The sequence below is a fragment of the Aspergillus stella-maris genome (genome assembly GCF_047715825.1).
Source record: "Aspergillus stella-maris strain CBS 113639 unplaced genomic scaffold BDV14scaffold_111, whole genome shotgun sequence".
Taxonomy (NCBI): Eukaryota; Fungi; Ascomycota; class Eurotiomycetes; order Eurotiales; family Aspergillaceae; genus Aspergillus; species Aspergillus stella-maris.
In genome coordinates, this window is record NW_027396905.1 from 36323 (window position 1) to 59059 (window position 22737).

Below are 22737 nucleotides of genomic sequence, written 5' to 3' on the forward strand. Positions count from 1 at the left end.
TCACCCACAGCTGGGGGAATGCAGTCGCCAGCACTCGGTGCTATTTCTATCGCACGTCGACGCGACTCGATGAGAAGCAGGTTCGAAAACCCCAGAAGATTACTCATTCGCTTTTAACTAATCCCCATCCAGCTATAGTATTGCGACTGATGTTGGAATGGCTCGCAGCGAGGTATGCATGTTCATATACGGACTCACGACCCCCGGAACCACCTGACCCAGCTTAATAGATATTCGATGGGCCAATTTCGGAAAGCATCCCGTCCAGCATTGCCTCATTTTCCCACCGCCGCATCAGAAGAGATTCCACCATCAGCTCCCCATACCAGCAAGATCAGGAAGACCCGTTTGAATGGCAAAGGAGGGAATCATTGGGGGTCGACGCTGGTATTAATGAGTCTGACGCTGAGGTCGACGACACAAACGAATCCGGCAAGTTCTCCTTCAGGTCAAGGTTGCCTTCGTACCACCGAGGCTCCGTTGAAGATCCACTTCTCCCACGGCGGTCATTGTCTGTGGATGAAGGAACGAGAGACGGAGATCGAGTCAAGCAAGAAATTCATATTGCTGCGGAGGACTCAACCATCGTGATCAGCGGCTTCACCACTGCGACCACGGGGGCCGTCTTGTACTATCTTTTATGCGTTTTGACATTAGGATTCTCATATCTTCTTCTTCGGTGGCTTCCAAGGTGGAGGATACGTCTCCTGGGAAAGCGTTCGCCTCTAGCTAAATGTGAATGGGTGGTGGTTGAGGTAAGAGTGCCGTATCTTACTTGCCTCGCCATCGGCTAATCGAGACAAAGGACCAATGGAAGCAAATAAGTATATGCGATATCTGCGAACAGGATTATGATAGGCCTCTATCTACGGTCTTTGCGGATTCTTATCGTTACAGATACGATGAAGATAACGATCCCCTCGTCGAGAAACTGCGATATCTTGATTATAGGTATCTGCGTTTCTTTTACCATCCCCTGGAGGACAAGTTCCTCTTGATCAGTGGCTGGAAAGACCCGTCATGGACAAGTGCAAGATCAATGAGGTTAGGGCTTAATGCGGACGATCGTGACAGCCGGGAACAGATTTTTGGCAGAAATGCCATAAACATCCAACAGAAACCGCTATTCCAGCTGCTAACTGATGAAGTAAGTCCTGCGTTCTAGCTACTGTTTACGGTATGTGCTCATAGCAGAAAGGCCTTCCATCCGTTTTACATATTCCAGCTCGCTAGTTTGATACTTTGGTCTCTTGACACGTACTACTACTACGCAGCTTGCATTTTCCTCATCTCAGTCTTCAGCATAGGAACTACAGTTATTGAGACTACGACAGTGGGTTTTAGAATTCAGAATACTTCATTTTGGCGCATTAATTCTAACGTCATCAGACCACAAGCCGCCTAAAAGAGATGTCTCTCTTTGACTGTGATATTCGTGTTCTGAGAAATGGTTTTTGTAAGTGCGATTGCAAAACCTATGGCCCGGTAGTACTAATAGCACTTAGGGAGATCTGTCACATCCCAGGAGCTTGTCCCTGGGGATGTATTCGAATTTTCTGATCCATCATTGACCCAGGTTCCTTGTGATTGTATTCTACTGTCTGGAGACTGCATCGTCAACGAGAGCATGCTTACAGGTGTGCGATCAGTGCTCAAACTTGAGGCTATGGAAGCTGACGAAGAAAACCAGGAGAATCGGTCCCTGTCTCGAAGACTCCGCTGACGGACGACGCTCTCGACCATTTGAACCTCAGTGCCCCCTCTGTCCACCCTGATGTCGCCAAGCACTTTCTATTCAACGGCACTAAGATCATTAGGGCTCGACGGCCGCAGGGCGTCGAGGATGATGAGGCTATTGCGCTAGCGATCGTTATGAGAACAGGTTTTCTAACTACGAAAGGGGGTCTCATTCGTTCAATGCTTTTTCCCAAGCCTTCAGGCTTTAAATTTTACCGTGACTCGTTTCGTTATATATCTGTCATGGGCATAATAGCTCTTCTAGGCTTCATAGCATCATTCGTCAATTTCGTGCGGCTCGGCGTAAGTCAATCTGCTACTATTTGCCGATATGTCTGGCTCACCTGTCATAGCTCTCATGGGGTTTGATCATCATCAGAGCTCTTGATTTGATCACAATTGTTGTGCCTCCGGCGCTGCCGGCCACACTAACGATCGGGACCAATTTTGCCCTATCGCGTTTGAAGAGCAGCAGAATCTTTTGCATCAGCCCTCAGAGGTCAGATTGAATTTCCGGTCCGAGAATCATGCACTGACAGTCCTCCTAGAGTTAATGTGGGCGGCAAGCTTGATGTGATCTGCTTTGACAAAACTGGAACCCTCACCGAGGATGGCTTAGATGTCCTTGGCGTACGAGTCACAACTCAAAACAGAAGGTTAGATCCCCTCTACCGATTTTATAAATCCTAGCTGATGTGTTTAGACTTTCTGGACTTCTACCGGATGCATCATCGAGAGGGTCGGAATCCATTCTGTCAGAAGATTCAGGGAAGTTGCAGACTATTATTCGGATAATGGCAACATGCCACTCTCTTCGAGTGATAGATGAAGAGCTTCTGGGTGACCCGTTGGACGTGAAGATGTTTCAGTTTACTGAATGGTCCTTTGAGGAGGGTGGAGGCCAGGCATCTGAGCATCAAAACTTGGAAAACGAAACAATCGTCCCGTCGGTTGCCCGCCCTCCCAGTCCCACGTCGTCCCCGGAGGGCAACAGCTCTAATATAGGGATTGTGAGTTCGTCCCAACTCAATTCAAAAATATACAAATCCTGTCATGTTTTGCATCACTAACCGTTGCCAAATTCAGGGATCTGTGGAGCTCGGTATCTTGCGCAGTTTCGAATTCGTTTCACAACTTCGTCGCGCAAGTGTGGTTGTAAGACAATTTGGGGATAGTGGTGCCAGCATCTTTGTAAAGGGCGCCCCAGAAAGTGTGAAAGATATTTGTCTGCCCGAAAGCTGTCAGTTTGCTCAAATGGATCCCATGTTACAATACGCCACGACTAACAAAACTAAACAGTACCCGCGGACTTCGAAGAGACACTCAGCCAGTATACACACAGTGGTTATCGTGTCATAGCGTGCGCTGCAAGGTATGAGCCAAGGCTGAGTTGGATGAAGATTCAAAAAATGGCACGCCCAGATGCAGAATCTAGGCTTCAGTTCATCGGTTTCATAATTTTCGAGAACAAGCTGAAACCGACATCTGCGAAAACTATTACCGAGCTGAACCAGGCGAACATACGGAACATCATGTGTACGGGCGACAACATACTTACTGCAGTGAGCGTTGCTAGGGAGTGTGGTATCATAAACCAGGAAGAGCAGTGCTTCATACCCCGTTTAATAGAGGGTCAGTTTCTGCCGCCTTGGTTTTAGTCGTGACTAACAATAAACAGGTCATCCCCACGGCTACAAGGCATCTTTATGTTGGGAAAGTGTCGATAATCCAGCCCTTGAGCTGAATCCAGAAACACTCATGGTATATGTTTTCGATGAGGACCCAGATGAATCGCACTCAAACCACTGACTGTTTACAAACAGCCTACGTTGAATCCAAACGCCGTCGACTTGTCCATCCCCGGAAACGCCTGCAATGCGAACAAATACTCGCTTGCAATCAGCGGTGAAATCTTTAGGTGGATTCTGGATTACGAGAGTGAAACAGTTGTGAAAAGGGTATAAATGCTCAAACAGATGTGTATTGGAAGCTGCCATGGCATGTCTGTTGCTTGAAGACATAGCTGACAAGCCATTATAGATGCTTGTCCGCGGAAATGTGTTCGCGAGAATGTCTCCAGATGAAAAGCATGAACTTGTCGAGAAGCTACAATCGCTCGATTACTGCTGTGGCTTCTGCGGCGATGGTGCCAATGACTGTGGCGCACTGAAAGCTGCGGATGTTGGAATCTCCTTATCCGAAGCCGAAGCCTCTGTGGCCGCTCCATTCACCAGCCGCCAGTTTGATGTTTCTTGCGTACCAACGTTGATAAGGTTTGAGGCCCTAGCAACTTTTCGTGGGTCGATAAGCTCATTCAAGAATAGGGAAGGTCGGAGTTCTTTGGTAACAAGCTTCTGCTGCTTCAAGTATATGAGCTTGTACTCAGCAATACAATTTGCGACAGTCAGCTTCTTGTATACCACTGCTTCTAATCTTGGGGATTTCCAGGTATTCATGATCGCCACCCTCATTACACCGGAAGCATCGCTAACCATTGGGCGTACAGTTCTTGTTCATTGACCTTGCACTTATATTGCCAATCGCAATTTTCAGTAAGATCAAAGACCAATATCATTCCCCCATAAATTCGAAGACACGAAGCTCATAGTCACTTCTTTAAAGTGGGGTGGACCGCTCCTTATCCAGTCCTTTCTCGAAAACGGCCAACTGCAGACCTTGTGTCCCGAAAGGTTTTGACGCCATTACTAGGACAGATCATAATATCTGTATTAGTTCAGTTCGTGGCCTACAAATCGGTGCAGTCTCAAACTTGGTAATTTCGCGCACCCCAATAATATGTTTGGCTGTCACTCTTACGCATTGGCAGGTTCAAGCCCCCCAACGTCGATCTTGGAGACGATAATATCGAGAACTCAGAAAACACTGTTTTGTTCCTGATCTCCAGTTTTCAGTACATACTAGCCAGTGTCATCCTAAGTGTTGGGCCGCCATTCCGGAAACCGATGAAATCAAACAGTAGGCGACACTTCCTGAACTAAATGCATGCTTGTTGATTGATAACAGCTGACAAACTTCCAGAGCCATTCCTTGCAGTCATCATCGTTGACCTGGTCTTCTCAGCCTACATGCTCTTCACGCCATCAGCATGGGTAAGGCAAGTGATGCAATTGACTTTCATATCTAGAACATTTGCTGCATGGCTTCTTGGGCTTGCGCTTGGAACTTTCGTGTTCGCTTGGCTGTCTGAACGGAAGCTATTCCCTCAGCTAGCTCGCGCGATCGGCCGCCTCAAATTACTTCTACGGCCGAGCCACCAAAAACGGCGCCGCCAGCACAAAGTGCTGCTTGAGGACATGACGTGAAGTCTTGATACATTAAGCATATTCACTACCGTCACACTCATGTTCATCATGTCTACGGCAACTCTTGGTTACAGTAGATAGACAAAAGACAAGCAAACGATAGAATCATACATATGAATACAAGCTAATGCGGAAGTCTACCGTGTGGTATCCATCTAATTGAGAAGACATCATCTGCCCCATTCCGCTATTTGTTCAATGATCCCACGGATGCTTCCAACCAAGTAGAGCAGGTCCATCCTTCTTAGCTCGGTACATCAACTATCCATTCCGAGAATCATCAGTGACTATTCATTTGATTGAAGTATGGCGAAAGTTGGAACGTACGAAGAACCACATGCTGGCGCCAAGGGCAGTCGCCGTGAAGCGGTAGAACGGACGAGCAGGGTGAACGTGAATTGGATGATTTGCCGCCATATCTGGTCAATTTAGAGATAGTCGAGCAAAGTTGGATTCCTCACTTAAAAACGCTCACCTGGGTCAGTTTGTAGGCTTCAATAACGCCAAAGAAGTCCGAAGCGGAATTGACGTGAGGTTGTACGGAGTCCTGGTCGGTCGACTCGGGACCACTGTCCGTATATGTCACGTGATAACTTCGTCAGATGCGACGCAACATCCTACGGAGCAAACGCGGTTAAAACAATGTTATGAACCGCTACTCTCAGCTTCTTCTAAGACCAGGTATGCATACGCGTGTTGTTGCTAAAGTCATTTGCTCGTTCCACTCATACTAACTTTCAGTACTAGCGTGGAATTTGACCTTCTTTCGTCACCTGGGTGGACATAGTCTACATCGCGTCGCTCTTCGGAAATGGAAAAGAATTGACAAACACCCTTCAAAGTATTCGAATATTACTCTACGCTATATTGATCCTCCGCCAGCACTTCGAAACGAGCCTTTCAGCGCGAATGCGAGGAGCAAATTGATGAAAAATGGGTATAGCGTCACTTGAACGAGACGGCGGTGGTGGCACAAGGTTTACTGGTTGTACCGGGATCCGTGACTTTGAATTCTTAGGTAAACTGGGTGAAGGTACATTTGGGTATGCATCATCACGGCTCGTCCTGAACATGGTTAACCCTGCGGCATTCCACCAGAGAGGTCTACCGGGCGAGGTCAAAAAAAGATGGCTCTATTGTCGCTCTGAAGAAGATACTCATGCACAATGAGCGGGATGGGGTGAGCTTGACCTGATTACTTGTCGAGATATAAAGGCATCTAACGACAAAAGTTCCCCATCACCGCCTTGCGAGAGATCAAGCTTCTGAAAATGTTGTCCCATGTCAACATTATGCGCCTAAGGGAGATGGCAGTGGAGCGGAGCAAAGGTGCATGAACTTTCACTATGAAAACTGTGCGACCAATCTAACAGTCGACAAGGCGAAGGTCGTAAGAAGGCCAGCATGTACATGGTCTTCCCTTATATGGAGCACGATCTTTCAGGACTCCTGGAGAATCCAGCAGTTCAGTTCACTGAGGCCCAAATAAAATGTTATATGGTGCAGCTTCTCGAGGGACTGAAATATTTACACGGGGTATGCCACCTACCTGGGAGGAGACAAGCAAGTTTTCTAATGAAACACAGAACTGCATTTTACACCGCGACATGAAAGGCTTGTATCGCTACCCATAAGCAGAGACTTACTTACTGACCATGAAGCAGCTGCCAATCTACTCATAAGCAACCAGGGCGTTCTACAAATCGCTGATTTTGGACTGGCGCGGCCGTTCGATGAATCACCTCCCCAACCCGGAAAAGGAGGAGGAGAAGCGAGAAGGGATTACACTACTCTCGTTGTCACTCGGTGGTACCGTCCACCGGAACTATTACTACAGCTTCGGCGCTATACTTCGGCGATTGATATGTGGGGCGTTGGGTAAGTCTCATGCTGGTTCTAATTGCCGAGAAGTCTGCATCTTCCTAACTGCTCAGGTGTGTCTTCGGCGAGATGTTCAAAGGAAAACCCATTCTTGCTGGCAACAGTGACCTCAACCAAGCCCAGCTCATATTCAGCCTTGTTGGTACGCCCACGGAGGAGAATATGCCGGGATGGAATTCTCTCCCGGGCTGTGAAGGAGTAAAAAGCTTCGGCAACAGACCGGGGAATCTTGCAGAAACATTCAGGAAGTAAGTCGACCCGTCATCGTTGTCTCGTCATCGTACAATTCGCTGCCGTGCCTCCTGTAGTTCTAACACCGCACAGTCAAAGTCCTGTTGCTATTTCCTTGCTGACTGAGCTCCTGAAGCTCGATTGGCGAAAAAGAGTAAATGCTATTGATGCGCTAAAGCACCCTTACTTCTCGACACCGCCGCTTCCGGCTCGGCCGGGTGACCTTCCGAGTTTCGAAGATTCTCATGAACTTGATAGACGAAGATTCCGTGGGCAGCGGGCCGCCATGCCCCCAGCACCAGCCGGAGGCTCGGTTGGCATGGGTCGAAATGGAGGATGGTCGACCAATTCGGGGAACAAGACTGGCGCGGAAACCAGAAATTCTCGAATTCCAAGCGTTGCTCGCGGGGGGAAAGCGACTGTCAATGGCATGCAAGGGAACCAGCGACGTGATGTCTGGAATAGTGAATCTCAGCAGGCCTGGCAACGAAAGAACAATGACGATACTAATCAGAATCTTCCTTCTCGGCATAGAGAGGGGGGACTGCCCCCCAAGCCCCCCGCCACAACTCATCAAAACTGGGCAGCAAGTCACCTTGATAGGGAAGGACGAGATTGGACATATAATCGCTATGCAGGCCCTGATGCTAATGTTGACTCATATGTCCCCAGTTACGGCGGAAGTGATCGAGCCCGCGAAAGAGATGGGCACATGAATGCCGACTGGCGAGGCTCTTATCATGACAGGCCCCATCCAGCAAGTAAGCTAGATTATACGCGGGGAAACTCGACCAGGAGACGAAGTCAGAGTCCTGCACCTAGGGATCGAATTGACAGGCATTCGTATCGCCGCTGAGACCAGCATTATTTTAAACCGCTACGCATCGGTCAATGGGTTCTCTTCTTTTTTGTGGCCGTTATAAGGCGCCGGAGTATGCTTTTGCTTTTTGGCAACAGGTCTCATGCTTGTTACTATTCGGCGTATACAAAAGCTACAATATTCGAGAAACGAAACGAAGGTGATATGTGGGAAAACACGAAGCTTTTTGGCCTAGCAGGTTGGTGACATTTTGGAAACGCGATTGGCAAAATCCACGGCTTTTAGCGCCTTGGAAATCAGAATAAAGAAAACGGTTGGTAGACAGGTGTCGTTGAAGAACTGCTGCCACCAGAACCAACCCATAATAACTCCCGCTTCGCCCCGATTTCCTATAGCTGGAACGAAGGATATATGTGCTCTAATCTATGTGGAATGATTGATGCAACCGAGCCCGATGAGCTTCATGAGTTTTTTTAGTACAGTATTCTTGTCATGATTCGGGCTAAAAAGAAATTTCACGGTCAGTCAACAACTTCGGTCTCGTTAAATGTGAAGGCGTCCTTACATGAAAGGCTCTCAAGTCTTTCGTACAGGTCCTTGATCGTTGTGTTGTCGACGTTGCTGATATCAGCCATTAAGTATGCAACCTATATATGGTTATTACAGTGCTTATATAGGAATTCTGAAAGAGAAACTAACATCACCTCTGCTATCTGTCATTTGCTTGTCGACGTTGTGGTCACCGAGGATCTCATTGACTATGACAATCAGCCAGGTCCCTTAGCTCAAAAATTCATTATTTTCTGTCTTACCTTTACGCAGAACACCCGGGACGTTATGGTGAATATAAATGACCTATAGCCATGGTTAACATACGGAAGCAGAAGGTAATGAGCAAGGTATTGCGTACCCGGGCGTGATCCGGTTCATCCATCGTCAGGGAGCGGAGCGTGACCTCTGGAAGGTTAACAGCACCCAGTGTTGTGCCCTCATTGACGTATCTGACCAAAGCGTCCGCGACCTCAACACCAATCGCACGCTGCGCCTCCTCGGTACTACCGCCAATGTGTGGTGTTAAGATCAGGTTTTTGAGGGCACGAAGGTCCGTTCCCCACTGATTAAGATCGTTGTTGAAGTAGTCGCCATTGCCAGCCGGCTCATTTGGATAAACATCCAAAGCAGCACCTGCAATCTTGCCGGAGCGCATAGCGTGTATCAAGGCGGGTATGTCAACGACGGTTCCTCGACTGGCATTAATCAAGTAGCTGCCATCTTTCATGAACTCCAGCTGTTTTTGCCCAATCATGTTCTTTGTCTCGGGGAGTTCAGGTACATGACAAGTAACGAAATCCGCCTGGGACAACAAGTCTTCCAGGGTCGAAACTTGGCGAGCGGTACCCAATTCCATAAGGTTTACCACGTCATAGAAAACGACCGACAAACCCATTGCCTCTGCCAAAACCGAGAGCTGGGAGCCAATGTGCCCGTACCCGATGATTCCTGTGTTCAAGTCAATTGATGCGCCAAGGAAGGGTTGAGGCCTGCGATGTCCGAGGCGCGGGGGTGAAGAAGGATGGATACCTAGCGTTTTCCCACGAATTTCCCAGCATTTATTACTCACTTTGTTCCAAGTGCCGGTGTGCATTTCATTGGACCGATCGCCAAGCTGACGAGCAAGAGCAATTATCTCACAAATGACAAGTTCGGCTACGCTCCGAGAGTTGCTGAAGGGAGAGTTGAAAACTGCAATGCCGTGCTCAGCTGCATATTGCAGGTCGACCTGGTTTGTCCCAATGCAGAAACAACCGATTACTATGAGATTGCGGGCTTCCTTCAACACACGCTCGGTCAACTTTGTTTTAGAGCGGATGCCGATAACATGAACGTCGCTATAGAATTAGCAACAAGAAACGTCTGGCCTGGCCTCAATCGTACACTCACCGAATCTTCTCTATAAGTTGATCTTCAGGAAGCGATGACTTAAGGAACTCTACCTGGTAGCCTTGTTTGCTGAGAATCTCACGGCCCGTTTGATTTACGTTCTCTAGGAGAAGGACCTTGATATCCTCGGTAGCAAATGGCTTCAGGTGCTTCGCGTTGACAAGAGGCAGGGTGCGCGTTGCAAAGGCCGAGCCACTATGGCTAGAGGGGGCGGATTGAAACGATGCGTTTGGCGAAGTGGAAAAGCTTTGAGTCTGCGAGATACTGAGGTTCGTCGCATCATTAGTGGACTTGATATCTCTTGCAGATGCGGCCATGGTGGTAGATGTAATGACGCTGGACCGATTCCGGAATAACTGTTTTTTTGAGGTCTACGGTGCTACAGACTGATATAATTAGACATTATTGAAGATAGGTAGCAACGAGAAGTGGGGAAACAATCTTAGGTCAGATACTCACGGGCTAATCCAACTTGCAGCTTTCACTAGAAACTCTCTAGGTACTTGAATGTGCGAGATAAAGGGCGGACTCTGAATCATAGATGTGAACGGCCCGGCGCCCCAGGTCCTCTTATAAGAAAAATTTAATAAGCAGTCCGCTTCGCCGCAGCTACGGGAGGGTGCCAGTGAAATTGAGTCATCGTAACTTCGCTCCGATTTAGGTGTTCCAATGACAAATGACAGGTGAATGAACCGCCAACCTACTCCTTCCTACTTGTTCCGTATCATCATCTTGGAAAAAAGTTGTGAGGTCTTAGAACCAACTTCACTACTGTGCATAAAAAACATATCGGTACAATTGCATTGCGCTGTTCCTCATCGCCCAGTAGCTCGAGCCAAGAATTCCTCATTAAAACCAGCTCCGGGCTCGGAGTTGAAGGAATGGCAATGGAGGGGCAAAGGTGGGGCTGCCCTTTCTTATCTAATCCGACGATTGTCACGAGCTCCAGAGGCTTCAAGCTACCGTGAGTGGTGGGCAGGCACTCGGGTGATCTGTGCAAACGACTAGATCTTTGATTATTCGAAGTTGACTCTAGATCAATTGGCCGCCAAGACTCCCGTTTTTCTCGGAGTCTGCGGGATTGAACGACAATAATATGAATGGTAATGTCCGAGCTCAAATGCATTGTGACGGGCAGTATTGTATTTTTATCTGACACATAGTCTCTATTCAATTGAAAGAATGCAACACGTTATTCTCCGAGACTCAATAGCCCGCGACAAGGAGCTGCCCATAAGAACAGCGGTTCGGTGACGGTAGAAATGGCATAAGGGCTGGAACACCCGGGCTAGAGCTGTAAGCCCTGTAACTTCTTCTGAGCTTCGTCGTTTCCACTCGCTGGCTTTGCGGCAGGCTTGGTCCGAGTTTTCGTGGAAGTGCTGTCCTTCGGTAGTTCTTTGGTGTAAGGAAGGAACTCCGGAGAGCCAGGTATATACTTCCTCAAAGGCTCAGGGACAATGAACCCCTACACATTGTTAGTACAAACCGCAATGGCAAAGAATGGACTCGTACATCATCTGTTTGGTAATTCTCAAGTATACAACAGAGCGTCCTCTCGGTAGCACAGAGTGTAGCGTTCAGTGCATGGACATAGGACTTCTTCGCGTCTGTCGCCTTTTTGGGACCATAGCGGATTCCGAGTGCTCGTGCCTGGTAGTCGATACAATTGGAGCAAGATACTAGCTCCTTATATTCCTGCTGGAAAGGAAACCAGGCTTCGAGGTCAAACTTCTTCGCTGCAGCGTTGTTTAATGCACCCGAGACTATGGAAACGATCTGGTAGGGAAGTCCGAGGGATTTATAAAACTCCTCGGACGTCGCGATCATTTCATCAAAAGCCTTCCAAGAGTCCTCGGGTTTTGTGAGGACGAATTGCTCGATCTAAGACTGTGTGAGCTCTTAAAAGACACCTCAAAATAGGTGAAAAGCTGTATCTAACCTTCTCAAACTGATGAACACGGAAGATACCCCAGGCATCCTTTCCATGGGAACCGGCTTCCTTGCGATAGCACGTGCTATATCCAGCATATCTGAGAACTAGTAAGCTTCTGAATAATGGAATTTCGCACATTGTCTCACTTGATTGGCAGATCTTTGTCCTGGAGCCATTCACTATCATGCAAAGCCGACAAGGGTTGCTCGGAAGTCGCAATCAAGTACTTGTCCGTGGCTTTGTCCTCATCCTCCGTGACCTTATAGAGCTCCTCATCGAATTGCTCAAGCTGGGCAGTTTTTGCCATCATGTCCTTGAGCATAAAGTGCGGGGGTTGGTTCGGTTTGTACCCACGTCCCCAGAGGAATTCCAACCCATAATTCACAAGCGCGAGGTTCAAGAAAAGACCGTAACCAGTCAGACAATACCCACGGTGACCAACAACCTTAACTCCACGTTCAGGGTCATAGCCGTCGAGCCGTGTGAGGACTTCATGGTGCGACAGACAATTTGGCTTTTCGGCAACAAAATTCTCTGGGGACCATGTTCTGACGATAGCATTGTCATCCTATATGACAATTACAATATCAGCATAGCAGTGAACCCTCCAAGGAGATGTCACTGACCTCATTGTTGCTCACAGGGACCGAGTCGTGAACGTAGTTACCAATGGTCCTGATTTTTCTGTCCCTGAGATTTTCTTTTTGCAAAGCATTCTCATCTGCCTCCTTTCGCCGACTCTCCAGTGCTGCCTTCTCCTCCAGGAGGCTACTTGCGTCTTCTTTGTTCTAGTTCCCGGATGTCAGTCAGAAGGCTTCAAATCTGACTGCAATTCGCAGACTCGGCGATGGAAACCCACCTTTTTCCTTTTGCCAATCTCCTTAAGGAGGCCATTGAGCTGCGAGTTAATCTGAGAAACTTCATAGCGTGCTATAGCAGTACCGGGAATCAGCTTGTGCTTGACTCATCTCACTCGGAGCAAATAGCGGCCAGACATACCCCGACGAGCTTCTTCGTATAAGGAAATGACTTCGTCAACCGCAGCCTCAGGAGCATACCGTCTCCTCTGGCTTTCTTTGATTTTGTTCGGATCTCCACCACGGTCGGTGATGAAATCGGCAAGGTCGAGCATTTTCAAGTGTCTTTCTTGTGAAATGAATTGAGCGAATGAAAAGGGAGCGCAAGTTCTTTAAAGGTATTTGTTGTTGACGGTTGGAAAACAACTTCAGCCAGGGCGGGGTTATGAGGGGCACGAAATTTGACCAACTTCTATTACTTACCTTACTGACTCACTACTTAGCCTTGCTAGCCTAGGGCACCCGTCGGGGGCCGTCCACAGCTCCGTCCAGCCCGACTCAGATTATGAGCTAGTCCATTTAACGTTAGCCTGGATTAGTCATGGAATCATGTCCGAAGCGCTGGATGCAGTTCAAGATCACGAACGATTTTCATTGATCATGAGTCTGATTGCAGCGCCAGTTTACTTCAGCGCACACTTCTACTGTGCAAATTTTCGTGCAGGTAATAAATACAAATCGATCCGACATCATTAGATTGGCTAATTCTCCGGCCTATACTCGATACGCAACCCTTTCTCGATGGATACCTAGGTAGCTATTGATGGGCCGGTGTGCTGCAAACCACGAAACGTCATCGAGGTCTAGACTCTCGTGATATATAACGTCTTTATTACACCACTAATGGTAGTGTTGGCGAGCTAGCGCCGAGAATGGTTGGTGAAGACAAGAGAAGGGCAGATAATACCCGTCGGGCAAGGAAGGAACTCGAATAGAAGAAAAGAGAGAAACAGAAAAGGATAAAAAAACAACAATCATGCTATTAGTCAAGCAGACTGTGTGTCACATCAAAGCACATTTATTACCTCCAGTGGGTTGTGATGGATTCTGTGATTTTTCGATCTCTCCAATCATTAAGTCGAAAGCTTTGGCAACATTGTAGTCAAAACGAGCACTAGCCTCTGTGAAAGCACAGTGGAATTCTTCTCCTAATTGTCGACCCTCGTCCGAGGCTACTTGACGTTGCTCGGGTTTGAGGTCACTCTTATTTCCCACGATGACTAGGGGAACATCGTCCGCACCCTGGCGTGTTTAGCTGGATGAGAAGGGCCGAGTTGCACATGTGAGATACTTACAAGATGATTTAGTATTTTGTCTCTGATGACCCTTACCATGTCGAAGGATTGGCGCGACGCCACCGAGTAGGCGATAATGTATCCATGGATTCCAATAAAGTGTTTAGAATTCAAGATGCTGTACTCATCCTGATGTGTGATGTTAATGTCTTGAATAATTGTGATCCTGCTGTGATCCTCACCTGTCCGGCTGTATCGACTATCTCTGTTGCATAATCTTGCCCGTTATACTTGATAATTCGACTGAACGTGTTCTCGATTGTCGGATAGTAACTCTCCACAAAATGATGCTCAACAAATCGAACAGTAAGCGAAGATTTCCCTAGTCAATGTCAGTGGAGAAAGGGAGAAAGATTGAGAGCGCAGACATACCCACGGAGCGACTGCCGACAATAGCTATCTTCCGTTGTTTTGGCGCACTGGGCATTTTTGCAGCCTTGAGTAACAATAATGACACAGACGATTCTTTGGGGCTTGCGGGATTGCCTAGCAATACTAGCCAGAGCGGCGGCGAATAGGTTGGGTGCTAACCGCTATGAGGCTGAGAAGTCCAGACGATTGGGAACGACGTCAGAGCGTAGAGATCTGCCTTTAACGGAAGCGGTACAGTCTCGGGGATGGATGACTCAGTTGATGTGGCGAACACTGGAACAGCTTAGAGCTGACAGCAAGTCGCATCCGGTCGCAAACACATCAAACGGATCTTTACATGCCTACAGTACTACGGTACATTGTGGCTGTCCCAGGATGAGAAGGCTTCATCCACACCTTCGGAACTCGGTATCAAACACGCATCAACAAGACACTCCCTTCATTAAGATTCACTCAAATCCATTCTAGAGTCTAAGAGGCCATGAAGTAACTTTTACGGAAGATCTCCTACAACGACAGGGAACAATATTATTATCGGCCGTGTCTTCTGTCTCCAAATCTGGAGTTGTACTGCCAGGAAACGATGTCTGAAGTGAGAGCTAATAAGAGAGACTGTTTGTAGATAATCACGAGTATCTGGTAAACAGCGCCCGGTAACAGAAGTTGGATGCATGAGTAACACAACTAAATTCTGTTGTAGAAGTAAATTCAGGGCATAATTACGGCTGTAGCAGCATGCTCATCCAGTGAACGTATTTGACTGATGATATGCTCCAAGCGTGTTGTGAGCCTCGACTCTCGCTGCTCCCGCGTCTCGAAGAGTTGAGTATTCTTTTCAACCTTTCTATGATACTGCAAAAACTTTTCGGCGGTCGACAAAATGAGCTCTAGACCATGTCCGCTCGTGAAGTTCTTTACGATCAGACGAGCTCCTTTATCCAGACAAATCGTCAACAAGAATATAGACAGGTATCCTGCCACAACATTCCGGTGCACTTCAGGCACGGAATTGGCCTATAGATGTTAGGGAATATCAAAAGCGTCACTTGTTCTGCCTTACCTGATCTATTGAAGTAACCCTCGCAAAAAACTGCTCCAGCAGCTGATGAAGCAAAGTCGCCGCATGGCTGTCGGAATCCGTGAGTATATCTCTCGATCGTTCGGTGTTCTCCGATAAGTTGATGAGAGCGCCCAAAGCCAGGATAATCTCATCCAACAAGCTGCTCTCCTTGTCGATAGAATCTCCGGACATATCACGGAGATCTTTGATCACGATACTAGCGAGATTACAGACGATAGCTGGAACCGCAAAACTGTCGCAAAGAGCCGGCTCCTTGTTCGTAATATTCAGGATCGCGCGAATGTAAGACAACAACATTTGACGACTTGAGTCAAGATGACCCAATGTTAAAAGTCCATGTAGCTGGGAAAGGCGTTTAAAACATTGAGCATGATCGTAATCAAAAGATTCTGATATTATTGAGTAGTTCTCAAGAATCGAGAAAACCAATTCCAGAAAGCGGAAATGGTCTGCCGGTGATGAATTGTTCAAATCACCGGGGACGAACAATTCCGTCAAAGTGACTAGTTTTCGCAGTATAGGCAAAGGTATAGGGTGGACGGTGTGACCACTTTCCCGAAGAGCTATTAGGGAGGATTTCATACACTCGAGTGTCAGTAATTGGGGCGGCAAACACGGCGGTTTGTAGCCGACAAGGGAAGGCAGATGAGAGCGAAGACTTCTCACGGATGCCTGCGCTGTCTTCGAAAGACCAATTGAAGGGTCCCGTACCAGAGCGATGAAATCGTCCTCCACGTCCAGCAGTGGAGGAGCAATTTCGAGGATTCTCGCCCAAGAGGACTCGAAAAAAGGCCGAGATGCATGGCCGCCACATAATATGAGTTTGTAAGCACTGAGCGTAAGAAAGGCCGATACTATATCCAAAGTGTTCGGTGTGCAGTCCACCAAACGATCGTCAAAGCCATGCTCAGAGAAACGATGGGCGAACTGAGGGTTCAGGAGCTTTGCACATAGCTCGGCGAGCCCACAACATCTTTCTGACTGTGATAGATGTGGACTTTCGAAGTCTTCGAACATGGAATCGACAACTTCTCGAAATCGAGCATTGTCGCCGGCCTGCCGCAGTTCATGGATACTACGCACGGGCTTGCCATTATCGGCATCCTCTTCTCCGGATGGTAGGCCTGAAAATCCTATGGGATGAGGCGCCTTTCCTGTCTCAGATTGTGGGGGCTTTCTCATACCGTGTGGTTCAGAGCCGATAAAGCTATCTGGGTCATTCAAAAAAGAACGCTGCCGCGAATATGTGACTCCTGAAGAACGCAACATGGGGGCTATAGAAGCGCTAGAGTCCCCTCGATTGCGATCATAGCTGCGCAGCCCTGACTGGGGTTTGACTCTCGGACACAATTGACCTTCCAAATCTGACTGCAAGCCATCAACGTCAGGACTGTTAGAGACGGGGGCTGATCCTGGCGTTCCATCAGATGTTCTATGACGGAGATTATCGCCTTCGCGTTTTGTGCCCAACAGATCAACCAATCTTCTCCGCAAAGGCACCACGTGGTCCTTCTTAGCCGTAGAGTTTGAATCTGCTTTGACTATACGGTTGTTGTTTTGTAATAGCGACGTAGGTTTCTGCCGGCGGGCAGAGCGCCAGTAATCCGAAGGAGATCGGAGAGCCGACTTCGACTCGTTCTCAGAAGAGACATCTGAGCGCGGCGACCGGGGAGTGCAACTGGATTTCCGGTTCTGACCATCGTGGAAGGTATCGATGCTTGTAAGGTTTTGGTTGCGGCATGAGTCACTTTCTGGGCTCGTATTCTCAAACGATTTCAATTGACTCCGTGTATGGTCTGTCGAGGGCTCTTCGCGTAGCAACCTCCTGCGCTTTGTTCGCATACTGCTGCGCTCGCCCTCATTCTCGAGCTGCCTGGGAAACGAGCCGGCTAGACCAGTCAATAAGAACACTCACATGGTTACTGGTATCGGAACTGGTATCGGACACTCACCCGGACTCTCCGGCGCGCAGGAAGGATGCAGCGATCGGACAGAGGACTTGGGCGAAGGGGCTATCGCAGCCGCCAGCTTGTCATCAGGGGGGGTGCTGGTGGTCAATGGTCTGATGGGTTTGCGTGAGAAAGGCGCATGGGGCTGAAGCCTGTTTAAAGGAGATTTCCCATACGTCACCGGTCGCTTTTTATCTCGAGGCATGATTAAGTAGGTAGGTAGGTAAGTAGTCTGTTGCTCAAGGATTGGGTAGCTGGGTCATCTGAATGAGGTCGTAAATGAAGACATTCCAGCTTCTTTATTTGGTTACCAAGCAACAGAGGTATTGAAAGCTGAAATGACCTAGATATGCAGGCCCGAAGGTTGGCCATGAACTGTGACCGCATCTGGGGATGCTCACTGACGGAGAGGCTGTCTTAGTAAGGTAAGTACCAACTTCCCACCCGTTCAACGTAGTGACTTGCTCAAGTCTAAGGTACCTCCCGCAAGCTACTACTATTCCGGCGCCACAAAACTAATGGGAGTACGGAGTAATATAGGCCATTCACTATTTACGTAGCTAGACTGTGGAGTCTACTAGCCAGCAGTGGCTCGATAATCAACCACATGGTGACCACTGACCACCCTCAGGAAGTTTGCACTTTGGTCCCGGTCCAAGCATGCGGCACACCTCTTTTAAGTCTTACTAACTAGTTACGTCTGTACCATTGCCTCGAGGTATTATTGGTATCATGTCTGGTACAAAGTACCAAATAAACCCTGTAGATACGACAAAGCCGTTGGAAGGCCTTCTGCCGCTGCTGCAACTCAATGTGCCCCACCTAGGCATATGTCAACGAGAATCATGACCGCTGAGGAGAGCGCTCAATTCCCGCTAGAAATAAAATACTCAGGCGTATGGTCTATCTAACATGTCAAGTGACAATACTCGCAAACCATCTGTCAACCTCTATTCAGGAGCAAGCGCTACGGACTGCAACAAGACTACTTACTGTAGGGTACTTATAAAGTGCAGGCCGATAACGGCAAGATCGGCAGAAGGCGATAAGATTCGGTGCACTTCTTAATCTCTGCTGAGTGCTAGCCATTTGGTATCTTATCTGCTTGTTTCGAAGATTGTTCAATTCGAAGGAGTCCGAAGCGGAGGAGCCCGCGTGTCCCACTACTATTCTAGGTACTAGTAAATCGCGGCGGGGAAGCATTCTACTTAAGCCTGCCTCGCTGCCTCGCTTTACCAGTATTTGTCCGCGGTCAGTCGTTTGTAATCATTTCGATCAGAGTTGTCGATTTTTACCCACATGCACGTTACGGGCTTGCTGCCATACCAATCATGAGTGGAACAACCGAGCATATCCCCTCCCCAGCTCAAGGAGTCGGCCCAGTTTATCGCTCAGACAGAGAAAAGCCTACTGCAACAGTATCCAAAAGCATATCTTACGAAAATGTACATGTGCTTCCTCAAACTCCTCAGCTGATAGCGCTTTTGACGTAAGTTAGCAGCTTTCTCAGGCGAATGTCCTTCCGCATTTTCCTAGTTAACAGTCTCGCAGTATGATCAGAGATCAAAATACCGGTCGCGCTGACTTCATTTTCTACTCAAACCGAATAATCCGCCTCCTAGTGGAAGAAGGACTCAATCATCTTCCAGTCGTTGAGCATGCCGTCAAAACCCCTGTTGGCCGTTCTTATCTGGGTGTCAAGTTCGAAGGCAAAATATGTGGTGTCTCTATCATGCGAGCAGGAGAGGCTATGGAACAGGGATTGAGAGATTGTTGTCGATCTGTGCGCATAGGCAAGATCCTGATCCAGAGAGATGAAGAGACGTGCATGCCGAAGCTTTTCTACGAAAAGCTACCAGCAGATATTTCTAATCGATGGGTTCTTCTGCTTGACCCTATGTTTGCGACAGGTGAGTCGGGACGGTTTCGCAGTGCGTCATGTGATAGATCTGATGTGAACTAGGAGGATCCGCAACTCTTGCCGTTGAAATTTTGAAGGGCAAGGGCGTACCAGAGGAACGCATTCTTTTCCTCAATCTCATCGCCAGCCCCTCGGGCGTTACAGATTTCGCTGAACGCTTCCCCAAACTTAGAGTTGTGACTGCATTTATTGACCAGGGTTTGGATGAAAAGAAGTAAGAATCCTTGTTGGTATCCTCAAGAAGACCACGCTAAACTTCGGTTGCTGCAGGTATATAATTCCGGGCCTCGGCGACTTCGGTGACCGTTACTACACCCTATAGTGACCTACCCTCAGCGGCGGCGGAGGGAGGAGATACAACGTCTAACGGTTTCGCGGCCTGCTTAAATGTGCGGCCTTGCACCCAAGTGAAGGACAACCGAAGGTTATGGCTGGTGATACGCAATGTAAGAGCAAGACGTCGAGCTCTTAAATTATATCATGAATAGAGCGAGAGTTCATAAAATCATCTTGTAAACTGTTGATTCGCTCCGTTATCATTCCATTATTCTTCGTCAAAATGATCGACTTGGTCTGTAAGATTGACGCCTCGACCGTCTGGGGAATATGGACGATTATTAGAGCGCATGGCAACATCATTGCTTTCCTCATATTTAGTGGCGGTATCTTTGGCGACTGCGTCGCAAGCATCCACCCAGTCCGAGTACACATCAACGGCGGCCGAAAGGTCTGTATATCCACAGTAGTCAGTATCACAGAGTGCTGGCTTCAAACAACTAGAAGCTTACAGTTGATGCCTGTTTGGAAGCGTTGACCGCACACTTTGCAGGACAAATGCCCAAGTCCTAACTTTTTGTCCAGTTTCACCACAATTGAATTCTCGTGATTACAAAAAAGGCATGCAAACGTGCTAGGAAGAGGCTCTTTCTATTTCCTGGAATTAGTTGCAGCGCCGACTCGAGTATGGCACTCTTTGTATACCTTTCTTGTCTGTTGAGGTTGGCGGCTTGACTTCTTGCGTTTACCCTGAGAAGTTGTATCAGATACAATGATCACCTAAAACTAGGGTCCAAATGCGTATTGTAGTGCATAACCTGACTCACCATTCTTGAGATGCGTTGGGAAGGTACAATTCTTCAACGTAATGAGGGTCTGTCTAGTTGAAGTTCCCAGCAGGTAACTATCCGAGCTCGATTAAGGGGTGCAAAACGTGCAAACTGTGCAGATCACGGATTTGGTTGGGCGGTGGGTTATCGAACTACGATAACCAGTACCCAGTCAATACCCAAATCGGTGGTAGGGTTACTGTCAATACGTACGTAAGCTGCTACTTTTACTATGATTTTAGTAGACAAATGCCTATACCAGAGATGGAAGCAGCAGGCTATGCATCACGGCAAACGCCCGCCCAGTATTGACAGTGCAGATGCGATGTCTGCAACTCTGCTCCGTAGTACTCTATAGATGCTCTGTAGATAATTTTCATCGAAGAGTCGCGGCCCCACTCAGGTTTAGTTTGACAACAGTCGTGATCCCCAGTTCACGTCCTTAAAATGTGCTGATACTCCATCGCCGTACCAACACTGAGGTAAAAATAGGTGGGATTTATGGCACAAGGCTAAGAGGCAAAGCATGCACATTGCCACGGGTGATTGATTGAATTACCCTTGGCCTACATAGTAGGTGGGCCAATTGACAAGAGACTGGAGGTTACAGTGGGGAGAGCAGATACACGTGACTCTGTCAGCTAGAGCCAATCAAATCTCTTCAGCTTTGTGGGTATCATATTACATAAGAAAGTTATAGGGCCAGAGTCTCGCTTAACGGAACTTTTCTGTGGGATCGCTTTCACAACTTCTTGTTCGACGAAACCGCGGCAAGCAGCACGAACCGACCCGACCACTTCCACCAGATCGTGTGGTGTGTACTTCTCCTCTGTCTTCGACAACTGACAGACAGGACCGAGTCGCAATCATGGCTGTTGGAAAGTACGACATCTGGATTCAGAAGACAATTGGGCTGGCTGCTAATGAACGGTTAGGAACAAGCGCTTGTCCAAGGGCAAGAAGGGTATCAAGAAGAGGACCGTTGATCCCTTCACCAGGAAGGATGAGTACTCTGTCAAGGTAGGCGGCCTGAATTCTATCATTTCGCAGTCTCGCTGACCAGGAATAGGCCCCCTCCACCTTCCAGACCAGAGAGTGAGTTGGACGCCGTTCACGATTATTAGCCAACGTTTTACTATTGGGCAAGCTAGCTGACCGTGACTTGCGAACGAAGCGTCGGAAAAACACTTGTCAACCGCACTAGTGGTCTCAAGAACGCGAACGACTCTTTGAAGGGTCGTATCTTCGAAGTCTCCCTTGCCGACCTCCAAAACGACGAAGACCATGCTTTCCGCAAGGTCAAGCTTCGCGTCGATGAGATTCAGGGCAAGAACTGTCTGACCAACTTCCACGGTCTGGATTTCACTACCGACAAGCTGCGGTCTCTTGTCCGTAAATGGCAATCGCTCATCGAGGCCAACGTGACCGTGAAGACGACTGATGACTACCTTCTCCGTCTATTCGCCATCGCCTTCACCAAGAGACGCCCTAACCAGATCAAGAAAACCACATACGCTCGCTCCTCCCAGATCCGCGCTATCAGGAAGAAGATGACCGAGATCATGCAACGTGAGGCGTCAAGCTGCTCTCTCGCCCAGCTCACGACAAAGCTTATTCCTGAGGTCATTGGCCGTGAGATTGAGAAGGCAACCCAGGGAATCTATCCCCTTCAGCATGTCGGTATCACTTATCACTTTTGATTAGCCAACACTAACTCAGGAACAGGTCCATATCCGCAAGGTCAAGCTCCTCAAGTCTCCCAAGTTCGATCTCGGTGCGCTTCTGAACTTGCACGGCGAGTCAACGACCGACGACAAGGGTCAAAAGGTGGAGAGGGAATTCAAGGAACAGGTCTTGGAGAGCGTTTAGGGCCCGAGAATCTCCATGTCTGGTGGCTGTTATCTTGATGTATCGGTCCAGGCATTTGTTTAGGTTGTTACGGTGTGAAAATGAACAAAATTTGATATACTGCTGTACCAGTCAATGAAACTTCTATCATGTTCGTGCTTGGGTAAAAGCTAATGCTTATACTGCCCTCGCAGCTATTGGACGCCGCTGTGGTATCGCTCACCTTTACTGCTGCCCTTTCTCTAGCTATTGCTATGATGTGAGTTATAATAAGGTGTCGGTGATGTTGCAGGTTTTGGTGGTTCCATGAACCTTTGTTGTTGCTTACTAATTTCTTAGATTCATAGATTAGTCAGTTCCAGGAACATAGCTTCTGGTTCCTAGATCTATACTTGAATAGAATAATAACTTTACTGAATAAGAGCGGTTCTAGGACGTTAGT

At 48.0% G+C, this 22737-nt stretch overlaps 10 protein-coding genes across 10 annotated transcripts; 4 read left to right on the top strand and 6 right to left on the bottom strand.

The window, feature by feature from the left end:
• Positions 1 to 18: 18 nt before the first annotated feature.
• BDV14DRAFT_194001 (putative P-type ATPase) lies at positions 19 to 5060 on the top strand (the record flags this gene model as incomplete). Its single annotated transcript, XM_073771867.1, has 21 exons — positions 19 to 80; positions 133 to 172; positions 231 to 755; positions 806 to 1147; positions 1199 to 1333; positions 1390 to 1456; positions 1506 to 1637; positions 1691 to 2040; positions 2091 to 2236; positions 2286 to 2393; positions 2441 to 2747; positions 2824 to 2977; positions 3037 to 3369; positions 3416 to 3498; positions 3561 to 3695; positions 3778 to 4010; positions 4062 to 4185; positions 4244 to 4289; positions 4360 to 4510; positions 4565 to 4713; positions 4777 to 5060. The coding sequence occupies 21 exons, from the start codon at positions 19 to 21 to the stop codon at positions 5058 to 5060; spliced, it is 3906 nt and encodes a 1301-aa protein (XP_073622135.1).
• Positions 5061 to 5255: 195 nt separating this feature from the next.
• Positions 5256 to 5477, bottom strand: BDV14DRAFT_194002 (uncharacterized protein; the record flags this gene model as incomplete). Its single annotated transcript, XM_073771868.1, has 2 exons — positions 5256 to 5321; positions 5388 to 5477. 2 exons carry the CDS (start codon positions 5475 to 5477, stop codon positions 5256 to 5258), a joined length of 156 nt encoding a protein of 51 aa, XP_073622136.1.
• Positions 5478 to 5702: 225 nt separating this feature from the next.
• BDV14DRAFT_16919 (CDC2/CDK family serine/threonine-protein kinase) lies at positions 5703 to 8428 on the top strand. Its single transcript, XM_073768000.1, has 9 exons — positions 5703 to 5741; positions 5808 to 6103; positions 6159 to 6240; positions 6293 to 6389; positions 6442 to 6596; positions 6647 to 6674; positions 6725 to 6938; positions 6995 to 7189; positions 7266 to 8428. The coding sequence occupies exons 2-9, from the start codon at positions 5994 to 5996 to the stop codon at positions 8026 to 8028; spliced, it is 1644 nt and encodes a 547-aa protein (XP_073622137.1). The 5' UTR covers positions 5703 to 5741; positions 5808 to 5993; the 3' UTR covers positions 8029 to 8428.
• A 43-nt stretch (positions 8429 to 8471) lies between these two features.
• On the bottom strand, positions 8472 to 10525 carry BDV14DRAFT_185202 (D-3-phosphoglycerate dehydrogenase). Its single transcript, XM_073770627.1, has 2 exons — positions 9934 to 10525; positions 8472 to 9881 (listed from the first exon to the last, which is right to left on the bottom strand). The coding sequence occupies exons 1-2, from the start codon at positions 10248 to 10250 to the stop codon at positions 8828 to 8830; spliced, it is 1371 nt and encodes a 456-aa protein (XP_073622138.1). The 5' UTR covers positions 10251 to 10525; the 3' UTR covers positions 8472 to 8827.
• BDV14DRAFT_16914 (uncharacterized protein) lies at positions 10476 to 11216 on the bottom strand. The gene has a single exon (XM_073767994.1). It carries the CDS (start codon positions 11057 to 11059, stop codon positions 10661 to 10663), a length of 399 nt encoding a protein of 132 aa, XP_073622139.1. The 5' UTR covers positions 11060 to 11216; the 3' UTR covers positions 10476 to 10660.
• BDV14DRAFT_185207 (serine--tRNA ligase SES1) lies at positions 10527 to 13138 on the bottom strand. Its single transcript, XM_073770628.1, has 7 exons — positions 12866 to 13138; positions 12726 to 12796; positions 12493 to 12654; positions 12013 to 12434; positions 11873 to 11963; positions 11446 to 11814; positions 10527 to 11398 (listed from the first exon to the last, which is right to left on the bottom strand). Exons 1-7 carry the CDS (start codon positions 12996 to 12998, stop codon positions 11222 to 11224), a joined length of 1425 nt encoding a protein of 474 aa, XP_073622140.1. The 5' UTR covers positions 12999 to 13138; the 3' UTR covers positions 10527 to 11221.
• A 434-nt stretch (positions 13139 to 13572) lies between these two features.
• Positions 13573 to 14527, bottom strand: rhbA (Rheb family small GTPase rhbA). The gene is made up of 4 exons (XM_073768433.1): positions 14391 to 14527; positions 14201 to 14340; positions 14019 to 14147; positions 13573 to 13965 (listed from the first exon to the last, which is right to left on the bottom strand). Exons 1-4 carry the CDS (start codon positions 14443 to 14445, stop codon positions 13726 to 13728), a joined length of 564 nt encoding a protein of 187 aa, XP_073622141.1. The 5' UTR covers positions 14446 to 14527; the 3' UTR covers positions 13573 to 13725.
• A 195-nt stretch (positions 14528 to 14722) lies between these two features.
• Positions 14723 to 18043, bottom strand: BDV14DRAFT_185211 (WAPL family protein). Its single transcript, XM_073770629.1, has 3 exons — positions 17822 to 18043; positions 17424 to 17763; positions 14723 to 17360 (listed from the first exon to the last, which is right to left on the bottom strand). Exons 2-3 carry the CDS (start codon positions 17623 to 17625, stop codon positions 15433 to 15435), a joined length of 2130 nt encoding a protein of 709 aa, XP_073622142.1. The 5' UTR covers positions 17626 to 17763; positions 17822 to 18043; the 3' UTR covers positions 14723 to 15432.
• A 577-nt stretch (positions 18044 to 18620) lies between these two features.
• Positions 18621 to 19782, top strand: BDV14DRAFT_17212 (uracil phosphoribosyltransferase). The gene is made up of 4 exons (XM_073768542.1): positions 18621 to 18909; positions 18972 to 19330; positions 19384 to 19555; positions 19612 to 19782. The coding sequence occupies exons 1-4, from the start codon at positions 18752 to 18754 to the stop codon at positions 19661 to 19663; spliced, it is 741 nt and encodes a 246-aa protein (XP_073622143.1). The 5' UTR covers positions 18621 to 18751; the 3' UTR covers positions 19664 to 19782.
• Positions 19783 to 21186: 1404 nt separating this feature from the next.
• rps1 (40S ribosomal protein eS1) lies at positions 21187 to 22722 on the top strand. The gene is made up of 5 exons (XM_073770630.1): positions 21187 to 21329; positions 21383 to 21467; positions 21517 to 21542; positions 21622 to 22123; positions 22173 to 22722. The coding sequence occupies exons 1-5, from the start codon at positions 21316 to 21318 to the stop codon at positions 22314 to 22316; spliced, it is 771 nt and encodes a 256-aa protein (XP_073622144.1). The 5' UTR covers positions 21187 to 21315; the 3' UTR covers positions 22317 to 22722.
• Positions 22723 to 22737: the final 15 nt, after the last annotated feature.

Excerpts from the sequence above, each read along its gene's own strand:
- rhbA (XM_073768433.1), bottom strand. The coding sequence starts at position 14,445 with ATGCCCAGTGCGCCAAAACAACGGAAGATAGCTATTGTCGGCAGTCGC. Across the intron at positions 14,341-14,390 it reads TGTCGGCAGTCGCTCCGTGG|GGAAATCTTCGCTTACTGTT; the intron begins GTATGTCTGCGC and ends GACATTGACTAG. Across the intron at positions 13,966-14,018 it reads ACAAAATACTAAATCATCTT|GGTGCGGACGATGTTCCCCT; the intron begins GTAAGTATCTCA and ends TAAACACGCCAG.
- BDV14DRAFT_17212 (XM_073768542.1), top strand. The coding sequence starts at position 18,752 with ATGAGTGGAACAACCGAGCATATCCCCTCCCCAGCTCAAGGAGTCGGC. Across the intron at positions 18,910-18,971 it reads CAGCTGATAGCGCTTTTGAC|TATGATCAGAGATCAAAATA; the intron begins GTAAGTTAGCAG and ends ACAGTCTCGCAG. Across the intron at positions 19,331-19,383 it reads TGACCCTATGTTTGCGACAG|GAGGATCCGCAACTCTTGCC; the intron begins GTGAGTCGGGAC and ends GATGTGAACTAG.
- BDV14DRAFT_16914 (XM_073767994.1), bottom strand. The coding sequence starts at position 11,059 with ATGCATTTGAGCTCGGACATTACCATTCATATTATTGTCGTTCAATCC.
- BDV14DRAFT_16919 (XM_073768000.1), top strand. The coding sequence starts at position 5,994 with ATGGGTATAGCGTCACTTGAACGAGACGGCGGTGGTGGCACAAGGTTT. Across the intron at positions 6,597-6,646 it reads GACTGAAATATTTACACGGG|AACTGCATTTTACACCGCGA; the intron begins GTATGCCACCTA and ends AATGAAACACAG. Across the intron at positions 7,190-7,265 it reads CTTGCAGAAACATTCAGGAA|TCAAAGTCCTGTTGCTATTT; the intron begins GTAAGTCGACCC and ends AACACCGCACAG.
- BDV14DRAFT_185202 (XM_073770627.1), bottom strand. The coding sequence starts at position 10,250 with ATGGCCGCATCTGCAAGAGATATCAAGTCCACTAATGATGCGACGAAC. Across the intron at positions 9,882-9,933 it reads CAACTTATAGAGAAGATTCG|CGACGTTCATGTTATCGGCA; the intron begins GTGAGTGTACGA and ends CTAATTCTATAG.
- BDV14DRAFT_185211 (XM_073770629.1), bottom strand. The coding sequence starts at position 17,625 with ATGCCTCGAGATAAAAAGCGACCGGTGACGTATGGGAAATCTCCTTTA. Across the intron at positions 17,361-17,423 it reads CTGCGCGCCGGAGAGTCCGG|CCGGCTCGTTTCCCAGGCAG; the intron begins GTGAGTGTCCGA and ends TGACTGGTCTAG.
- rps1 (XM_073770630.1), top strand. Across the intron at positions 21,543-21,621 it reads TCCACCTTCCAGACCAGAGA|CGTCGGAAAAACACTTGTCA; the intron begins GTGAGTTGGACG and ends TTGCGAACGAAG. Across the intron at positions 22,124-22,172 it reads GAATCTATCCCCTTCAGCAT|GTCCATATCCGCAAGGTCAA; the intron begins GTCGGTATCACT and ends ACTCAGGAACAG.
- BDV14DRAFT_185207 (XM_073770628.1), bottom strand. The coding sequence starts at position 12,998 with ATGCTCGACCTTGCCGATTTCATCACCGACCGTGGTGGAGATCCGAAC. Across the intron at positions 12,797-12,865 it reads ATACGAAGAAGCTCGTCGGG|CACGCTATGAAGTTTCTCAG; the intron begins GTATGTCTGGCC and ends GTACTGCTATAG. Across the intron at positions 12,435-12,492 it reads TCCCTGTGAGCAACAATGAG|GATGACAATGCTATCGTCAG; the intron begins GTCAGTGACATC and ends ATTGTCATATAG.